The 20069-nt window shown below is 36.3% G+C and overlaps 6 protein-coding genes and 1 long non-coding RNA gene across 9 annotated transcripts; 5 read left to right on the top strand and 2 right to left on the bottom strand.

Moving 5' to 3' along the window:
* Window positions 1-107: 107 nt before the first annotated feature.
* LOC108561274 (structural maintenance of chromosomes protein 3-like) lies at window positions 108-4732 on the top strand. Its single transcript, XM_017919136.1, has 10 exons — window positions 108-200; window positions 303-517; window positions 572-686; window positions 745-884; window positions 934-1092; window positions 1151-1444; window positions 1498-1973; window positions 2024-2233; window positions 2289-3065; window positions 3119-4732. Exons 2-10 carry the CDS (start codon window positions 503-505, stop codon window positions 4542-4544), a joined length of 3612 nt encoding a protein of 1203 aa, XP_017774625.1. The 5' UTR covers window positions 108-200; window positions 303-502; the 3' UTR covers window positions 4545-4732.
* Window positions 4733-5120: 388 nt separating this feature from the next.
* On the top strand, window positions 5121-9509 carry LOC108561288 (putative RNA-binding protein Luc7-like 2). Of its 2 annotated transcripts, none has more exons than XM_017919154.1 (7): window positions 5121-5343; window positions 5497-5591; window positions 7149-7247; window positions 7315-7533; window positions 7971-8183; window positions 8237-8436; window positions 9200-9509. In XM_017919154.1, the coding sequence occupies exons 1-7, from the start codon at window positions 5283-5285 to the stop codon at window positions 9294-9296; spliced, it is 984 nt and encodes a 327-aa protein (XP_017774643.1). In that variant the 5' UTR covers window positions 5121-5282; the 3' UTR covers window positions 9297-9509. The 2 variants fall into 2 exon arrangements, with proteins under 2 accessions (XP_017774643.1, XP_017774644.1); XM_017919155.1 differs by lacking the exon at window positions 5121-5343 and adding an exon at window positions 6066-6116 and having other exon boundaries at window positions 5527-5591.
* A 76-nt stretch (window positions 9510-9585) lies between these two features.
* On the bottom strand, window positions 9586-10743 carry LOC108561281 (peptidyl-tRNA hydrolase ICT1, mitochondrial). Its single transcript, XM_017919144.1, has 4 exons — window positions 10510-10743; window positions 10248-10436; window positions 10025-10194; window positions 9586-9966 (listed from the first exon to the last, which is right to left on the bottom strand). Exons 1-4 carry the CDS (start codon window positions 10648-10650, stop codon window positions 9873-9875), a joined length of 594 nt encoding a protein of 197 aa, XP_017774633.1. The 5' UTR covers window positions 10651-10743; the 3' UTR covers window positions 9586-9872.
* Window positions 10744-10773: 30 nt separating this feature from the next.
* On the top strand, window positions 10774-11664 carry LOC108561282 (partner of Y14 and mago). Its single transcript, XM_017919145.1, has 3 exons — window positions 10774-10911; window positions 10969-11223; window positions 11279-11664. Exons 1-3 carry the CDS (start codon window positions 10866-10868, stop codon window positions 11557-11559), a joined length of 582 nt encoding a protein of 193 aa, XP_017774634.1. The 5' UTR covers window positions 10774-10865; the 3' UTR covers window positions 11560-11664.
* Window positions 11665-11908: 244 nt separating this feature from the next.
* On the top strand, window positions 11909-15076 carry LOC108561280 (putative inorganic phosphate cotransporter). 2 transcript variants are annotated; one of them, XM_017919142.1, is made up of 9 exons: window positions 11909-12416; window positions 12883-13085; window positions 13169-13402; window positions 13457-13544; window positions 13602-13810; window positions 13866-14027; window positions 14087-14219; window positions 14278-14519; window positions 14577-15075. In XM_017919142.1, exons 1-9 carry the CDS (start codon window positions 12299-12301, stop codon window positions 14712-14714), a joined length of 1527 nt encoding a protein of 508 aa, XP_017774631.1. In that variant the 5' UTR covers window positions 11909-12298; the 3' UTR covers window positions 14715-15075. The 2 variants fall into 2 exon arrangements, with proteins under 2 accessions (XP_017774631.1, XP_017774632.1); XM_017919143.1 differs by lacking the exon at window positions 11909-12416 and adding an exon at window positions 12726-12824 and having other exon boundaries at window positions 14577-15076.
* Window positions 15077-16278: 1202 nt separating this feature from the next.
* On the top strand, window positions 16279-19220 carry LOC108561262 (uncharacterized protein PFB0765w-like). Its single transcript, XM_017919125.1, has 3 exons — window positions 16279-16465; window positions 16521-16680; window positions 16734-19220. The coding sequence occupies exons 1-3, from the start codon at window positions 16370-16372 to the stop codon at window positions 19205-19207; spliced, it is 2730 nt and encodes a 909-aa protein (XP_017774614.1). The 5' UTR covers window positions 16279-16369; the 3' UTR covers window positions 19208-19220.
* Window positions 19221-19246: 26 nt separating this feature from the next.
* LOC108561267 lies at window positions 19247-19874 on the bottom strand. Its single transcript, XR_001891005.1, has 2 exons — window positions 19538-19874; window positions 19247-19476 (listed from the first exon to the last, which is right to left on the bottom strand). It is a non-coding gene; the product is annotated as an uncharacterized LOC108561267 (long non-coding RNA).
* Window positions 19875-20069: the final 195 nt, after the last annotated feature.

Raw genomic sequence — 20069 nt, 5'->3', positions numbered from 1 at the left:
GTTGGGTACATTTAGATAAAGAAGATTTTGAGGTCAACTGGGCCTGGTTATATATTCTATACATCGTAGCCGCAACCCTAAAAGTTTGAGAATCCCTTGCAATTATTGAGTTCTGCTCATGTAAATTGCTTCCTAATACCGCTCATACCGCTTTAAAACCGATAAAACCAACCTGCAGCACTATACAATTTCATGAAATTGTAAGTTTTGTAGTTAATTGTTGTTGTGAAACTGATATTTTGTATTTTTTTAATGATTATTCTGTATTGGTCATCCATCAACATTAACAATATTATTGCTAGATTAAACGCAGAATCCGTGCCGGTAGAGATTGCAACATTGGAAGTAATCATTTAATTTTATCGATTAGCAACCAAAACTTGAGTTTCATCTGTTTTCTTGGTGTGACGTCAGTACCAAGAGTTATTTAACAATTAATTAGTCGAGGTTTGAAAGTAGATTTTTCGTACCGTCTGAAAGCCTTTCCATATTTGGAAATAATATGTATATTAAACAGGTAAAAGAGTCGAACATACTGCGTATTTGCAAATAACAATTATTACTTTCTCAGGTAATAATACAGGGTTTCAAAAGTTATCGTGATCAAACAGTCGTTGAGCCCTTTGATAAAAGGCATAATGTAGTTGTAGGTAGAAATGGCTCTGGGAAGAGTAATTTTTTTTATGGTAAGTAGAGAAAAAATGGTAGCAATTTTTAAACATGCATTAATTATGTATGTTGTAGCCATACAGTTTGTACTGAGTGATGAATTTTCTCATTTGCGCCCAGAGGAGAGGCAATCCATGCTGCATGAAGGCACTGGGCCAAGATCTGTCCATGCCTATGTTGAGATTATTTTTGATAATTCTGATAATAGAGTGCCAGTAAGACTATCATTACTTTTCAATGTTTTGGATTAAATGGTTCTTGTAGATTGATCAAGATGAGATTTTTCTGAGAAGAGTAATTGGAGCCAAGAAGGATCAATATTTCTTAAACAAAAAGGTTGTGCCCAGAAGTGAGGTCATGAATTTGCTAGAGTCAGCAGGATTCTCTAATTCGAATCCTTATTATATCGTAAAGCAAGGAAAAGTAAGTTGCACTTGAAACTCCTTAAGAGTTATGGGTTATTTATCATTTAATAATTTAGATCAATCAAATGGCGACATCTCCAGATTCCCATCGTTTGAAATTATTACGCGAAGTGGCGGGAACTAGAGTGTATGACGAGAGACGCGACGAGTCTATGGGGATTTTAAGAGAAACCGAAGGAAAGGTCGAAAAAATTGTAGAATTTCTGCGTACAATCGAGGATCGTTTGAGTACTTTGGAAGAGGAGAAGGAAGAGTTAAAGCAGTATCAACATCACGATAGAAATCGACGTGCCTTAGAGTACATTATACACGAAGTGGAATTGAATGAGAATAAGCATAAATTGTCATCTGTAATATACGATATTATTTAATTCTATAAAAATAAATTTTCGTTTACTTGTAGTTGGAGAGGCAGAGAGAGGAATCTGGTTCTGAGCAGGAAAAGCTGGCAGGAAATTTGAAAAAAGCACAAGATCAGATTAAAACTATCTCTCGTAAATTAAAAGAAACCAAAAAAGCGCTCGTATCGATGAAGGATGAACGCGACATCATGAACACAGATAACCAATATTTAATCAAAGATAAAGCTAAATTGGATCTGACCATAAAGGATCTTTCGGAGGAGGTGCAGGGTGATAATAAATCTAAGGAGCGCGCAGAACACGAGTTAATACGCTTGGAGAATAATATTAAGGAAAAGGAGGCTGAACTGGAAAAGGTGAAGCCGCAATACGAGGCAATGAAAAAAAAGGAGGAGGAATGCACAAGGGAACTGAGTTTGAAGGAACAAAAACGTAAAGAGCTGTATGCCAAGCAAGGCAGGGGCAGTCAATTTACGTCGAAGGATGACCGCGATCGTTGGATACAGAATGAATTGAAGTATGTAATGAAATTATCTTTTCATTTCAAATCATAATAGTTTGGTCTAGGTCTTTGAATAAACAGCTGAAAGATAAACGCGACCACAGAGACAAGTTAACTGAAGACTTAAAACGCGACGCAGCTAAACAGATTGAACTAAATAAGAGGATCGAAGAGCAGACACAAGAGATGGAACGACAACGGATTTGCATCGATGAACATAACAAAGCTTGTTACGAGTTGCGCAAAAATAAGGATCAATATCAAACTACGAGAAAGTGAACGATTTAATTAATTATATTAGATTTTTAGGATGTTATTTAATTGTTTTAGTGAACTGTGGCGGAAAGAAAATAATGTACAACAGAATAGGGCTTCATTGAAGGATGAGCTGGAGAGAGCTGATCAATCGTTGAGAGCTATGGCAGGAAAAGCAATCTTAAACGGTCGAGACTCTGTTAGGAAAGTTTTGGAGACGTTCATAAGAAGCGGAGGAGATGACGCAGAGATCGCCCGGTCATATTATGGACCGGTAATTGAAAATTTCAATTGCGATCAGTCAATTTACACGGCCGTTGAAGTTACAGCAGGCAATCGTCTGTTTCATCATGTCATCGAATCCGATCGAATCGGAACTCAGATACTTAAAGAGATGAATAGGCAGAAGTTACCCGGTGAAGTCACATTCATGCCACTTAACAGGTTAAATTCCAAGTTGAAAGAATACCCACAAGACGCTGATGCCATACCAATGGTATCGAAATTATTGTACGACGAGAAATACGATAAGGCATTGCGTTTTCTCTTCGGTAAAACACTGATTTGCCGTAACTTAGATGTGGCCACAAAGTTGGCAAGGACTACGGGATTAGATTGCGTCACTTTAGAGGGAGATCAAGTCTCCTCGAACGGTTCGATCTCCGGTGGTTACTTCAACCCATCACGATCTCGTCTGGAAATGCAGAAAGCCCGCACCGAGTTGATAGATCAAATTAAGCAGTGCGAGGATGAGCTGCAATCGCTTAGAGATGATCTGTCCATCACAGAAACTAGCATCAACAACGTCGTCAGCGAAATGCAAAAAACGGAGACCAAAACATCGAAGGCCAAGTGAATAATGATCACTCATCATCATTCAGTAATAATTAGTATTCTCTTTTAAGGGCGATTTTTGACAAAGTCAAAGGAGATTTGCGTTTGATGAAAGAGGAATTGGCCAGCATTGAGCGGTTCCGTACACCGAAAGAGCGCTCATTAGCGCAATGTAAGTCTAATTTAGAAGCCATGCAGACCACCAAGGAAGGTCTCGAATCAGAGTTGCATCAAGAACTTCTATCCCAGTTGTCTGTTGCCGATCAAGCGCAAGTCGATTCATTGAATGATGACATTCAACGGTTGCAGCGCGAAAACAAGGAGGCTTTCTCAATGCGCATGAAATTGGAGGCGGAGAAAAACAAGTTAGATAATTTGCTAACGAATAATTTAATTAGGAGACGCGATGAAGTTTTACACGCCCTTCAGGAAATATCACTGGAGGATCGCAAGCGACAACTGCAAAACTCTAAAGCAGACTTAGAGGAGACCGATAGAAAGTTGGAGAAGTCCAACAATGACTTAATATCTATCGATGTGAAGATCAAGGATATCACTAAGAAAATGAAACACGAGGATTCGGAATTGGATAAGCTTAAGAAAATTGAGAAGGATGCTCAGGATAGAATCGATGAAGACGCGAAGCATTTGGAAAAGTATGCCAATAAACAAAATTTATTAGAGCAGAAAGTCTCTGAATGTGTGGAGAAGATTAACCAATTGGGAGCGATACCATCTCAAGATCTTTATACGCAGTATCACAAGATGTCATCGAGGGCATTATTCAGAGAGCTGGAGAAGACTAATAACCATTTGAAAAAATTCAGTCATGTCAACAAAAAGGCGCTCGACCAGTTCATGAGTTTCTCAGATCAAAAAGAGAAGCTGCAGAAACGCAAGGAGGAACTGGACAGAGGTGACGAGAAGATCAAAGAACTGCTGGCTATGCTGGAAACCAGGAAAATGGAAGCGATTCAGTTTACTTTCAAACAGATCTCCAAGTACTTCACACAAGTATTCAAGAAATTGGTACCGGCAGGCAAGGGTAAATTGATACTAAAAACGGTAGATAACGATGAAGGCAGGGAAATCGGACCGGAGGATACAAATGCTGACGTGTTCACCGGGATCGGAATAAAGGTGTCTTTCACAGACTCTGATGCGGAGATGAGGGAAATGAACCAGCTGTCAGGTGGGCAGAAGTCTCTAGTCGCATTAGCTTTGATCTTCGCCATTCAGAAATGTGATCCGGCTCCGTTCTACCTTTTCGATGAGATCGACCAAGCATTGGACGCGCAGCATAGAAAGGCCGTAGCCAATATGATCCACGAATTAACGGGAGAAGCGCAGTTTATCACGACCACTTTCAGGCCTGAACTGTTGGAGCATGCCAACAAATATTACGGAGTTAAGTTTAGGAATAAGGTCAGCCATGTCGAGTGCGTTAGCAAGGATGTAGCTAGAGATTTCGTTGAAGATGATCAAACGCATGGTTGAGGCGTACATAAGGCTTTAATAATAATTAATTCCTACTTTAAAAGTCATCAAAATATAATACTAATTATTCTTATTGAAACAGTCACATAACCAAATATAAAATTAAAATATTTATATAACCATACTAATAAAAGAAAAACATAATTAACTATTATTAGCTATTTAATGCGGTTTACCCAGGAATAGCAAAATATATAATCCGAAATGTATCTCCGTTATATTTTAATATTTCATATTGGAAGTTAAATTTTTAGCTTTCAGTCTAATTAATTACAAATATAATACATGTATTATTATAGTCATTGGATTATGTAGAATGTAATGCATTTATATCACAAATATATTAGATTTAAGATCATACACAGACCGTAGTCTTTCCGTACCAAGACATTGTTCTGATTTAATTTAATTTGCCGAATATATTTAAATATAAACGCATTTTTAGGAAAGTTTGTTGTTGGCGTTTTGATTGGTTCGATGGATTTATTGATGCGCTACAGCAACGTAGCGCTGAATTAAGTTATTGATTCAAAAGTGTATGTTGGTAGCAATTGGTTCTGCAATTCGTGCAGAACAGTTGGTTCTGTTTTGTTGGCGTTACTGATTTTCGTCTGTCTGTCTGCCATATTGCATTTGTGTTGAATGCAGTTTAATGTAGAAGCAAGACGCGTTTAATAAATACTTATATCTGGCTGCTGGGTGCTCTTGTAGACAGAGTTGATTTGGAAGATCGCAAAAATGACGGCCCACGATCAGATGCGAGCAATGTTGGACCAGCTAATGGGCACCGGAAGAAACGGTAAGAAAATAAATAGGCGATTCTGCAGCCATCCGCAGACCCCCGTATCCGCGCCCCCCCTTGCCGCATCAATATAGATGTAGCATTGCCAGCGCACTCGATCAATCATATGTTTTAATATAATCGATTTTCGTATGTTTGTTTTCTCTGCAGGTGAGAACAATAAGTTTCAGGTGAAATTCAATGATCCTAAAGTCTGCAAATCCTTCTTGCTGGGATGCTGCCCTCACGAAATTCTAACCTCCACGGTAAGTGTATGCTAATTCCATAGTTCCCGTGAATTAACTGCATTGAAATACTTGGTGACTGAAGGGAGGAAGAAATACAGCAACAATGGTATCAATGCAGTGTCCTCTATTGTATTGGTACAATTGTGGTATTTGAGTCACCTGCAATGTTTTCATTTCTCACACATTCAGTGATATCTTTTGTTTATTTTACATTTTATTTCTACTATTGTTTCGTTTAAGTTTTGTGTTCATCCAAATTTTGAATGTTGGATTGGCATAAAATGTGTATAACCCGACGTTGCTACTTCAAAAATTGAAAGTCTTCCATTAGTGCTCTCTGTAACTTTTTCTGGCAGATTGATTCAATCACTGTTATTTCAGTCTTAATTTTGTTTCATTTCTTGTTCAAGTGTTTTGATTTTGAAAACGTTACTAGATTGAGTATTTAAAGGGCAATCCTGTGAAGTACTAATGTTAGCACTGTATTTTCAGAAACGTCAATTAACTATTATATGATGAGGAAATAGGTGTTAGTTTTATTATGTAAGTACTTGAGACGTACGTATGAACCAAATGAATCAAATTCTATACATATATATATATATTAATTAGGTTTAAAGAAAAGTCTATATTATTCCATAATACTTACTATAAACTAAACAAGTACAATTGTTTATTGAACGATTGTGAATTTGTGGTCAATAGTTTATCAATTATGATTTTTGTTCTTGAAATTTTCGTTGGTGCACTCACACATAAACACACACACATACATACCACACTCGAGAGAAAACACGCACTCTATTTCTCAGATTTTCTTCGGGCAAAAACAATGTAAGAACAATTATTTCTATATTACTTATGGAGAGTCGAAAACCGGTTACTTGTTCATTCAATAAATCATTTGTACTTTGCGGCATTGCTAAGGTATGGTAGAAAAATGAAAGATTATTCAAAGAAAGATTTACGCCAATTAATGGCGGAATTAAGTAGTTGACGTTTTTGGTAAGTAAGCAGAAAGAAACGAGATCAGTGGGAAGACGAAATTTATTGCATGAATCTTATTGACGTGTGTCCATGAAACGGAGAGAAAAGTCTTGTTTTTTCTTGTTGTTTTCTTGGGTTGAACAATTTAGCTCAAAAATAAATCAAACGAGTCGTGAGTACCAGCAGCATTTACTTAATCGATATTTTTCCTAATCAAAACAAAAATCCCCCAATCTGCGATGAACAATTATGGACTTTTGGTGCGTTGTATCCAGTAACGTAATATCTAAATGTTTTAAATCGTAATTATATATATTTGTTTTTCTATGTTATATAAAATTATTTCATTTGATCATTTCGTTGTCCACCCTCTATCATATTGTAAGTTGATTTTATTTACTTATTATTTAATTAATTTTATTCTTTCATTATTTACTTCAACTGCATTTCGTTTGTGCAAAGGTAGATATTACAGCAAAAACGAACAGAAGAAAATAATGCAGAAGAATAAAAAAGAACCTCCTGGTTACTATATGCTTTTATTTGTATTCATTTTCTTTTCTCTTGTTATTGTGTCGATTTTGACAGCGCATGGACCTCGGAGAATGCCCCAAGATTCACGACCTCGCCTTGAGGGCTGATTTTGAGAAAGCGCAGCAATCCAAGGATTACTTTTACGATTTGGACGTGAGTGTTTGATTTTATTTGTTTATGTTATTTATGTTTATATATCGTGTTGAATTTCATTCTTTAGGCTATGGAACATTTGCAAGCTTTCATTGGTGATTGTGATCGACGCACCGAATCCGCCAAGCAGAGATTGGCTGAGACTCAAGAAGAACTCAGCGCTGAGGTGGCGGTCAAGGCGAACAGCGTTCACGAATTGGCTGAGCAAATTGGTCAGAAGTTGGCTAAAGCTGAACAATTGGGAGAGGAAGGTTTCGTCGAAGAGAGTATGAAGTTGATGGAAGAGGTGAGTAACATTTAATAATAAAATATTATTATGGTATACACAAAAAATCATAAATATTTTGATTAAAATCCAACTTATTTTTATAAAATAATAATAACCTGTAGCGTCACCAATTGTTATGCTGCCAACGTTCTCTTTATGATGTAACCTAACAGCAACTGGTTGGCGTCGAAAGCATTATATGCTGTTAAAATAAATAGGAAAAAAATAGTCTACTTTCAGCTTAAAGAAGATACTTAACAACTTTTTAAATGAATAAATCTCATATTTAAGTGTAATATCAAGCTAAACATTAGTACTTTAAAAATATGGAGAAACATAATTGGGGAACAATGATCAATTATTGAAATAATTACGTAAAATATTGAAATATTCTTTGTACTTCTGCCCGTGTTTTGATATTTATGTGTATCATAATATTGTAATATATTTTCCAGGTCGATGAATTAAGAAAAAAGAAGCTGGAAGCTGAACAGGAATATAGAAATTCAATGCCTGCTAGTAGCTACCAGCAACAAAAGTTAAGGGTGTGCGAAGTGTGTTCAGCTTATCTAGGCATCCACGATAACGACAGACGATTGGCCGATCATTTTGGAGGAAAATTGCATTTGGGATTTATTAAAATTCGTGAGAAACTTTCTGAATTGGAGGTAAGAGTTTTAATGATCAATTATGATTTTTTTCTATCTAATATTTATTTTAGAAAACATCTGAGAAACGTAAGGAGGAGAAGAGGAACGTTACTAGAGATAGGGGTGGCGACCGCGAGAGAGATCGTGAGGAACGCTACCGTGAAAGACATAGGGAACAGTACGTAGGAGGAAGGGAGTTGGACAGGAGGTCAAAAAGGCATAGGTCTAAATCCAGGGAACGCAGAGATAAGGACAAGGATAAGGATAGCAGGTTAATATTTGTTTATTATTCAGTGATTCTCAAACTTTTTGGTCCACGACCCTTTTGGACATAAAAAGTTTCTGCGACCGCCCACTGAGTATGTGTAGAAAAACAACCAACCAACGACCCCCTAAATATATTACGCGACCCACACTTTAAAAATCACTGCTCCATATTAGTGCAACATTTTTCACGTTAAGGCACTCCTCGCAATATGTGAAAGAGCGGTAGGTTTTTCTTACATGATGAGTAAAAAATAACGGTAAAAATTCTTCCGTGCGAATTTTTGTACGTTGGTTTGGTCGGTTAATTCCCAACTTCATTTATAATTATTAACGACAAAAAACAACGTAGAATCCGGAGTTATTGAGTATGGTATACTTCAAAGCAAAGAAAATGTCCAGTATTATCAAATTGTACACTCTCAGGGAGTGAAGTTGCCTTATTTGATCCGATATGATATCAAATTGAAAACAATGGTTGCTGTTATCCTTTTGATCACAGTTTTCATCAAGTGCAGAGTTGATGCCTAACTTTTATGGTTATATAATTCTATATAATTAAAAATAAATACACAACGATAAGTTTTAGCTACTTTATCACTAGATTGTTAAACAATTAATAAATACTGCTATACCTGCTTGTGTGCACTGGGCAAAAATGAGTTAATACTGTAGAATCACTTAATTTTTAGATAAAAATTTAAATGAATCAAATTATGTTGGTATAGAAAATCTCGATGTTTGTCCTAAATATTTTGTATTTTTTTTAGGAGTAGAAGCTATAGATCCAGGTCCCGCAGTAGGGATCGCCGTTCCCATTCCAGGCACTCCGGATCCGGCAATGACAGACGAAGAGATAGGGATTAAAATATCGAGTTGATAATTTTAAACAACAGATATACCATGTTTGAGAACTCTTCGGACCTTCCCCTTCCCCCATAACTAAATATTTAAAATGATTGATTACCTTCTCCGCTGGTGAGATTGTTAGAGCTGCACCAATTCTCTTCTATTCATATAATATGTACAAATGAATTATTTGTTTTAGACACAAGCAGGATCTTTTTTTTTTCAATTTTGACTAGATATTTAGTGATTTGATAATTTAAATTTTTTATTTTAATGTAAATTACATTATTTTCTTCTAATTATTTTTTTTTGTTAAGTATAATGATTTGTTTTCTATCGTTTTTAGTCAATTTAAATTTTATTATAATATATCTATGAGAATAGTATGTAGTCGAGATAGTTGATAATTTCGCGCGTCATTGGATTGGACGCGGCCTCCTCATCTTGTTACTCTATTATTAAGATCAGATTTCGACGCACGATTACGTCTGACAATCAAGTCGGAAAGAGAATAAATGCATAAAGTAAAATAATCTAATTAATTTATTGAAAATCGTAACTGTTACAGTGTTATTATTTATTGCATAGAGTACTTTAAAAATCTTCAGCACTCGGCGCTTTCCTGTCAGCTTTGGTCTGTGATCGTAGCCTCTTCTGTATCAGCCTCTCTCGTATGGCTTTCTCTTGACTAAAAATAGATGGTTTTAAATAAATTTGAATTAACTTTAAAGAAAGTAACTTAGTACCGTCTTCGAATCCTCTCCACGGTATCTGCCGATGGTGCAGCCGCTTCTTGTGTGACTTCGACAATGCACATTCGCAATTTGTTCAAACAGTCTGCTAAGTTCATCTGTTGCGAACGAGTAAGATCTGATCGGAATATGAGATACCCTTCTTTGGTCAATTTGGTTTTATGCTGTGGTTGTAAATTTAATTATAATAATTAGATTGAAATCAATATAAACATACCTTCTCAGCTAATTTGCTCCTAATATCTGCATCTAACCACTCAGCAGTGTCCAAGTGGAATCTCATATCAACTTTTGTATTAATTTTATTGACATTTTGTCCTCCTGGTCCAGTGCTTCGTGAATATGTGATTTCCAATTGATTTACAGGGATGAAACCAGAAAACTTACTTGACAAGCTTGTCTCAGGCTAAAATAAATCATTAGTTCTAGTTTTTTATAGTACAATTATTGTAAGAGCTGCTCATTTTGTGATATTATACCTTTGTAGGTGATGTTAACTTCAAATTACTGCTTGGATATAAATTGTCCAAAGAAATGGCGCTTTTGTAAGCGACGGATCTGTGGATGACATTAAACACGTTACTGTGTTCCAAAGACAATACTCTCCTGATAACATTCATCTTAACTAAGTAATTATTAAATCAAATTATTCTGTGACAACTAGGTTATGTATTACAATGACACATTTATCTGTACAACAGCAGAGCATGATGTATTGCATAACCTTTAAAAAAAGTGAAAGCTCCAATGTTACCAATGTAAACCGTTCACATTGTTTTGTTACGCTTCGTAAATAATCGGCAAGCGTTGTGCTTTATTTATATATAAATTAATAATGCAATCCAATGATGCTTTACGAGATTCAGATCCATTGGCGAACGGTTGTGTTATATCAATAAAACGTTAGGTTATAGGATAATACAATATAATTTTTCTAGGCGAATCCTTCATACCAGCTTCCCAAAGACCTGATGGCACCTGGAGGAAACCCAGGAGGGTTAAGGAAGGTTATGTGCCACAGGAGGAGGTACCTTTGTATGAAAGCAAAGGCAAGAAATTAATGAACCGACATGTGGCACCAGCAGAGCCTATGAAGGTTGCAGGTTTTACTGCACATAAAACCATCCCTGGTTTGTTCATTGAGGATAAACCAGCTGTGAAGACACCAAAACCCAAGAAGACTAAAGCAAAAAGTAACTTTAAACTATTTTGAAACTATTCAACAGCAATAAAATGACATTTTTGCAGAAGTTGATGTGGTCACCAGTCTTGTAAGTGAATTAAAAATCACTGAACAGCCAAAAAAGCAAGTGACAGTGAGCAGTCCAGCAGTAACAGTAGCTGTTTCTGAATCATCGGATCCTGTGAAGAAAGTGAAAAATCTCAAAAAAAGGCTTCGAGAAGTTGAGAGTCTAGAGGAGAAAATTAACAGTGGTGCAATTGCCAAACCTGAAAAGGAACAATTGGACAAAATAAAACGTAAAAATGACTTAATCATGCAGATATATCAACTAGAGAAAGAAATTTAATAATACAGTGTTTTCCTTATTTCTCCTGTAAATAACTTCTTTTTTTTAAGTAATTGCCATTCATTGAATACAAACAATAAAATATATAAATATGCATGTACAATATACAGTGATTTTAATATGGATATCAAATAAATGACACTAGCCAGAAATATTCTGGTATTTTGAATAATATCAGTGATCTCTGAATTGCAATTGGCTGAACATACAGGTCACGTGTAAATAGTTCCGCATTGTGTGTATTTTGATAGTACTATAATCCATGCTATAATCCGCATCTAAATACTATGATGTCATAATTTAACATGTGTACATTTATTTATGTTGGCATTGGTATTATATGATGATATTTGACTGAAAAAGTGGGGGAGTTTCTTTGTTGATCTGTCAGTAAGTGTCAAAAGCTGTTGCCAAAACAAATCAGCTGATAATTTTGAAAAGGGGTTCTGCTATCAGCGTTGACTCTTGACGCCTCGCGATAAGAGTGTTCTGGTTGTATTCGCGTATCGGGCACTAAAAATAAACGGGCTCAGACGTCTTCCGCGTTTCCATTGTAAATACATTATAACATCTACTTGCTTATGAGTCATTCAGACACAGAGCAGTAGTACACTTGCCATTGTTATCTTTTATCACATTCCAATTAGTGTTACATCAATTGGTGCTTTGTCTTACCGCTTCCCGCTCTTACTCCTTTGTATTTTAATTCATATTAGGCAGCAGTTCAAGTGATCTTATAATGCAAACAGATGATGATTGTGATATTAACACCTGCCCTATTGACTATGATAAGCAGCAGGATGATGTTGAAGAAGAGGAGGATGAAGATGAGTTGACCAGGATCATTCCACCTGAGGGTATGCATATTTTGTAGAAATAATTTAGTTAATGTTTATGTAAAACTCACTATCAAGTATTTTCATAAATAATCAAGGATATCCAATTTATTTCATTAAATGATTTCTGTTTTGTTTACAAATTATATAAAATGTAATGCTACATAATTTTACTTACAACACAGTATTGGTTGCTGATGGTGCAATGATTTGGTTATAAATAAAGTATGCATATGCAAAACAAAATACTTTTGCTATGTGTGAATGTGTAAATTAGGTAGCGATAGTAGGCATGTTATCACTAGACTATTTACGCTTTTGTTTCGCAAAAGTACGTTTTATGTTTAAATACGATGAAAATCAAACGCGAATTGTTCAAGAATAATTTTGTCGAAACCCACGATGCGGTCGAAATCTTCGGTTGCTATGGTATGATATGTTAATTGTAGGATATAGGTATATTTTGTGGTGTTTTCTTGTGCTGCAGTTGACGATACCAGGGATTGCATGAAGTCGAGGCACATCCTAGGCATACTTGGATTTCTGGGTTTCGCCAATGTCTATGCGATGAGGGTGAATTTGTCCGTTGCCATTGTCGCGATGGTCAACTACGTGGAGCCGGCTATAAACAACACCTACGACCATTGTCCATATCCCAATAAGACAATTCCTGTGAAGGTTTTCGCGCAAGTAAATGGTCGAAAAGATATATCTATTGAACTGCCTGGTGTGCAGTGTTAATAGTATTGACCATAATAAATTGCCTGTTGTAGCCTGCGGAGTTCGACTGGGATGAGAAGACGCAAGGAATAGTTCTTGGGTCGTTCTTCTATGGGTACGTCCTTACCCAGTTGCCTGGTGGAAGATTCGCAGAGCTGTTCGGAGGCAAAAAGATTTTTGGTATCGGAGTTCTTGTGACCGCAATCTTCACGTTACTCAGTCCGATCGCTGCACGCACGAATTTCTCCCTGTTTATATTGGTCAGGGTGTTAGAAGGAATGGGAGAGGTAATAATTTATTGTTCCTAATATTGCAAATATTATCGTTTATTTTATTTGTAGGGAGTCACTTTTCCAGCTATGCACGCAATGCTTGCCAGATGGATTCCTCCTTTGGAGAGGAGCAAATTTGCGGCCTACGTTTACGCAGGTTACTATCTAGAAGAAAAAAAATCAATAATCAATTAAAATACTTCTTGAATTCCAGGTGCTAATTTCGGGACAGTCGTATCGTTGCCTCTATCCGGTTACTTGTGTGCTCTGAACAATGGATGGCCGTTGGCCTTTTATATTTTCGGTATCTTCGGTTTAGTTTGGTTTGTTTTCTGGCAAATCTTTATCTATGACTCACCGTCCGTCCATCCGCGAATCTGCAGACAAGAGCAGACGTTTATCATCGCCAGCATTGGGCCACAGGTTTAATGATTCCCACAATTCGCTGTTTACATTTCAAATCATGTTTTATTCATAGGATGATGATGAAAGGTCGTCCATCCCTTGGCGGAAGATGGCAACATGTTTGCCGTTGTGGGCCATCCTGGTCACCCAGTGCGGACAATCTTGGGCTTTTTACACCCAATTGACGGAGATGCCTACGTATATGGCCCAAATTTTACATTTCGATATAGAACAGGTAAATCACGTTAAATTTAAGAGTGACCAGTATGTCTCAATATGTTATCTGTATCGCAGAATGCCGCACTTTCCGCCATCCCATACCTGACGAGCTGGGTGGTGGGAATATTTGCCAGTATACTCGCCGATTGGCTATTGAGTAAAGGATACCTCTCGCTCTCAACTTCATACAAATTATTCAATTCCATAAGTAAGTTATCGGTTTAGGTTTAAGGCGATATATTCCAAGCTTGACTATGATTCTTCAGGTTCAATAATCCCATCGTTGGGATTACTGGGTGTTGCCTGGTTGAAATGCGACCGCATTGGTGTGCAACTTATGCTGGCCATTCCTGGAGCATTTGCGGGAGCTGTGTACGCGGGCAACCAGATGAATCACATAGCACTAAGCCCGAAATTCGCTGGCACTATGTACGGTATCACAAATGCTGCCGCCAATATGTGCGGATTCCTTGCCCCATACGTAACCAGTTTAATTATACAAGGACAGGTTTGTAATTACCATAAGAACAGTATAACACTCATAACGCAATCTCTGCGTTTTTAGGAGAACCTTGGACAGTGGAGTATGGTCTTCTACCTGGCTGCAGGTATCAACATGGGCACGAACCTGTTTTACGTTGCATTCGCCAGTGCCAGGGAGCAGCCATGGTCACGTTCCCATAGGATCCAAAGTCACAATTGACACGTCCTGTATCTAGCCCTGCTAGTGGACACCTAATTTAGATGCATTGTAAATACGTATTTATCTTTGGTTCTATAGGCAAATATCAAATATTCGGGCGAAGAAATGCTAGACATTTCAACTCGTCCCACCTCTAATCCACTACCATAGGGCATTCTATGGATTTGAGTACATCAGGTGATAGTAGGTTATCATAACGATGGGGATCCGCTATAGAGTTGATTTTCAGGTTTTATTAGATTAGATCACATATTATTTCAGCAAACTAAGAATTCACTCTTGATTTTATTTCTTATTGTACAGTATTATACGATTATATATTTTCCGGAAATCAATTCCCCTAGGATCCCAATTTATTTTAATTTTATAATAATATATTTTATAATTATTACAGAATATACTAAATATATATTTTAATCAAGAATTTATATATTTTTTATTTTTCATGAACGTTTATTCCACATTCCGTTTAATTTCACAGTCTTTATACGTATTATACTTAAATTATTTATTATCCTTTCTATTTTTTTTTCTTCCCATGTAAATTCTATATAGAAAAAGAATTAAGTTCAATTTTGTGTAAACGTTAGTTCGATAAATTTTTAACAACGAACATTATCTATTAGTGAATTCAAATAATTTATTTGACCAGAGACCATAAATATGAAATGGAGGATACTTAAAAAATGAAAGCGTAGGGCTAACATCCGAGAAAAAAATGTATTTGTGGGTGGGAGGGGGTTGCAACTAACACTGTTTAGGGGACCCAAATTTCGCGGTGTCCCGGACACTCGCCCGATTGACCGGTCGTAGCGACGCCTCTGGACGCCTCTAGTAAAGACTGAGGTCAGTAGCCCTCTATATGTATGTACACGTGTACAATAAATGATAATTATTTGTTTGTATTATAGTAATACAATATTTGTAATAGTTGACATAATGTTCTTGGGACTTATTTAATTATTAAAAAAAAATAATAATTACATTTGTGTTTCTCAATAGTATGAATCAGTATGAATGAAACGATTTTTGTTTGTTTGTTTCTGTTTCTTCCACTCCGAAGGAGTGGAAGTATGCAACTTAGCTCGCACAACGGGGTGCATGTAGCCAGTCAATGTCATATTAAATAAGATTAAACACTAAAAACAAAACGATTTTTATTTATAAATTTTAAAATAATATTTATTGGAATAAATTACAAAATAATAAAACTCAATACATTAACAGCATAATAATATTAATAGGACAGATGGACCTATGGTCAATAGCCCTGTGAATCAGTTGACTTTATTTGAATAAATATATATTTATTTTGTTCTTTTTATTTCTGTATGTTTTTTTTGTACGACTGATGTAATAAACATTATTATTAAAAATAATATAAAATTCAATTGCTGCAAAGATCTATTTCTGCCCTATAAATTTGATTTTATTTAAATTCTTCTTTCATGATTTTATTCAAATTAATTTATTTTGCTGTATAGTTTTTTTTTTTCTTCAAATTAATCAGGTAATCTTTGATTATCTTTATGTTGGCTGGCCTGCATGGTCGTCAGAATTCGAAAAAAGTAGACTGCATCAAAGCCGAACAGAATAACGGCTTTTACCCGTTTTCAAATTTGTGCTGAGGGTCAGGAACTAGTGAAATAACAATTATGGAGGATTTAAATAAGTTAAACGAAAATATCACGAATATTATTTACGCCAATGTGGAAAAGGTGGAAATGGTGTTTGCTCAAACTCATATGAAGGTATAATTGATGGTTACTATGTTGTACTTGTATTAACTCAAAATTTGTTTAATAGTCATTGAGAGAACTTTTGGAAGAGATGAAACCAATAGTGCAACAGTTGAAGCATGGCAAAAGGGATTTGTATTATGAGTATATAGAAATTCTAAATAATAGATTGAATAATTTCAATAAGAAGGTGGAACCAAATAGGTCTTTGTTTAAGGAACTTGAAGGTAATAATTTAGTTTTGGCATGTAGCATTAAATTATTTCCTTTATTTTTTTAGATAAAGAAAATGTTAATGTTGATGATGCTGTTGAGGAAGAACCAAAGGTTGGAAGACCCAGGAGAAAAGCTTTTAATAAAGCTTCAGAAAATATAAAAATAGTTACTACAGAGCCCCTAAATTCTAAGCTAAGAAGGCCAACAATAGTAAAGAAGGAAAAAAATGATGAGATTGATGATAATCAAATGCCACCACCAAAAGATCCTCCACAGAAAAGAGGTAGGAAAAAGAAGGAGGTAGTGATAAAAGCTGAGAAACCATCCAATCGGCAGACAGATAAAATTAACATAATTGAAGAAACCGTGCCAGCTAGAAAGTCAGAACGAAGTTCAGATGTGGTCTTAATATCACAGGTAAATACTGTAATCAATCTGATGTCAGATGATGAAGATAATGAATTGCCAGTAGTTGGGAAAGTGGTTCCTGATGTTGATGATCTTAATGATGTTGAAAGTGAAGCAGAACCTGAGAAAATATTTTCAGCACCAGAAGAAGGAGTTGAACCATTGAAAAAGACAAATAGAACTAAGAATAAAAAATATAGTACTATTAGTACTGTGGATGATGATGAAGTAATTGAGGCAGGCCCTAAGAAGAGAGGTAGAACCAAGAAAAAAACTATTGTTAATAAAGCACCTATATTGGATATTGATCCTAATATGGACGAAGATGAGGAACTGCAGAGAAAGGCTAAAATTCCAAAGAAGGTTGCTACAAAGAAAGTCAGTGAATATGAAGAAATGGAAGAGGAGAAAACAGAGAAGGAGTTAAAGCGGTTGACTAAACGGTCAAAATCGAATGAACGGAAATCTAGGGATAAAATCGAAAATTCCGAAGGTGCTAAAAGCCCACGTAAGAATAGCAGCGTCAGTAACTGGATATGCGAGGATGTGCCTACAGTTTCAGAACAACCCTCATTGTATGAAGATGCTGAAGGCGAGCTTGTGGACAAATGTGACGATTTACCAGTACCTAGTAAAATATCGCTTATGACAGGAGTTAATGAGACAAGGATCGTTGAAACTAGATTGCAATCCGTAAATGAAACAAGGGTCATAGAAACTCCATTGCAATCCGTCAATGAAACAAGAATCATTGAAGCACCATTGCAATCCGTCAATGAAACAAGAATCATTGAAGCACCATTGCAATCCGTCAATGAAACAGTAGTTATCGAAAGAAATGGAACAGAAGTTAGTACGAATTATATGCTTTCGTCCGAGAAACCTATATTCCACAATACAATAATGAACAACACTAACAACGATTCTATTGATTCACTGTTTCCTAAGAATAAGAAAGCTACTCTAATGCAGTTAGACAAAACGAAAGTGATTGCCAATGAAACTGTCGTTATCAATGCAGTAAACGAAACGCGGATCATAGAAATGCCTGTCTTACAGAATATGAATCAGGAATCGGTACAACCGAGTAAGTATAACGATGAGGATGATCAGTTCGCGTTGAATGGAACCAAAATAATAACACCTGCGATAAACGAGACCGTAGTAATCGATAAGACTAATGCAAAGCCAAGTCTGCAATCCGTTGAACCGAAAACAGTCAAATCCAAAAAGAAACCCGAAAAGGAGATCTTCAGCCCGTACGAGAATAGTCCTGTCAAAAAACGGGTGGAGGCATTCGAGAATTACGCAAAGAGCACGTCCAAGTTGAAGAAACGTTTCCATAGTGATGTCGAGAAGATGACCAGCAAGATGACGACGCCGACGAATAATAGGGTCTTGCCATCGATGAGCAAAGGTTACGATCCTGGCTCGGCCTCTAAAACTTTGAGTGCCATGAAGGCATCCAAGCAGGAGTTTAGAGAACGAGAAATGCATAGAAGGGAGAAGGAGATGGAGGCCGCCAAGAAGAAGGAGGCCATGCTTCTGGCCATGACCGAAGAGAAAAAACGAAAGAGGGAGGAAAAAGAGAACAAAGCGAAACTGCATCGCGAGGAACTCGAGAGGGAAAAGCAGCGGGTTTATGAGGCTCAGAAAGTTAAGGAGGAGAAGCAGAAATTGGCAGCGTCAGAGAAGCATGAAAAACTTCAGAAGTTGCGTGAAGAGAACGAAAAGAAGCGACTTTTGCTGAAACAGAAACAGGAAAAGAAGAAGCTGGATGAACAGAAACAGCGTCAGAAGGTTCCCATATACATGACCATGAAGGCACCTCTCCTCCCCACCTTCGATTGCTACGATTCGGACAGCGATCAAGAGGAAAGAGACCATCCGACCATTGAAAAACCAGAATGGCTTAAAGCCGAACACATGCGACTAGCCAACAGGATCGCAGCCTTTGTAAACGGCAAATTGCAAAACACATTGTTCAGTCTGAAACCGAAGACTCCGGATCTAAGTAAGATTTTCCAGAATATCGAACCAGACAGACTCAGGCGCAACTCCAGTGCCATATGGAAGCATCCACCTCGTTTCACGTTGCTTCCACATGCCGAGGAAGAAAACGATGTTTAATTTTATCCATTTTATTTTTAATTTATATGTTTTTGTACATTTTTGTTAAAACGCATTCTTTCACATTTAAATTGTTTAGACAGTAAAACAGTATTATAAATTGTGCAGAAATAAATTTAATATTCTAATTCCTAAAAACAATCTTAATTAAGATAATTTATGTATGCATCCTGACATGATTAAAGTAAACTTTTGTGAACATATTCTACCTTCTAAATGTGAATACACTTAGCGGCCGTACGATTACTTTGAATATTTGTTGATATGTTCTAAAATATATTATTACTAAAGACACATATTTATGACTATCTTATACTACACAAATTATACCATTTTTAATTTTACTATCCGTTGGTGCTAGGGGGACACGAAAGATTTGTTGTATGGCGGTGCATGCGGTGGCGTTCCTTAGTACATAGGCAGCACATGCCGCGGCTCCACAAGTACCAGCAAGTATTAGCGCCAAATAATTTGAAATTTCAAACAATAAATAATTTTCGCATAAATGTTGCTTATACTTACTTTATCCTTTCTAATAGTTTTTATTGCTTTCACGTTTTCGCAGTATTTACATTTGGAACTACGACTGTTTGACTACTTTTTAACGAAGTTTGTTCTGATCCAAGATAAGTTTAATTATTATTAAATATATTAGTCTTTTTTAAGACTAGTAATAATAGTGATTAGTCTATTAATTAGAGAGTATTATTAAATTATAATATAAACAGTGCATATTAAGGTTATGTTGTTTTGTTATGGTGTAAGGTTCCATCGGCAGCACTGTACGAGGCGCCACTTGATTTCAATATTTGCGAGGGCACGCCACCACACAACGTCTTTGGTGCCATGGACAAACAGAACA

The sequence above is a fragment of the Nicrophorus vespilloides genome, unplaced genomic scaffold (genome assembly GCF_001412225.1).
Source record: "Nicrophorus vespilloides isolate i.1.1-1 unplaced genomic scaffold, Nicve_v1.0, whole genome shotgun sequence".
Taxonomy (NCBI): domain Eukaryota; kingdom Metazoa; phylum Arthropoda; class Insecta; order Coleoptera; family Silphidae; genus Nicrophorus; species Nicrophorus vespilloides.
The sequence above is the reverse complement of the archived record's forward strand: the minus strand, read 5'-3'. Positions and strand labels throughout refer to the sequence as shown.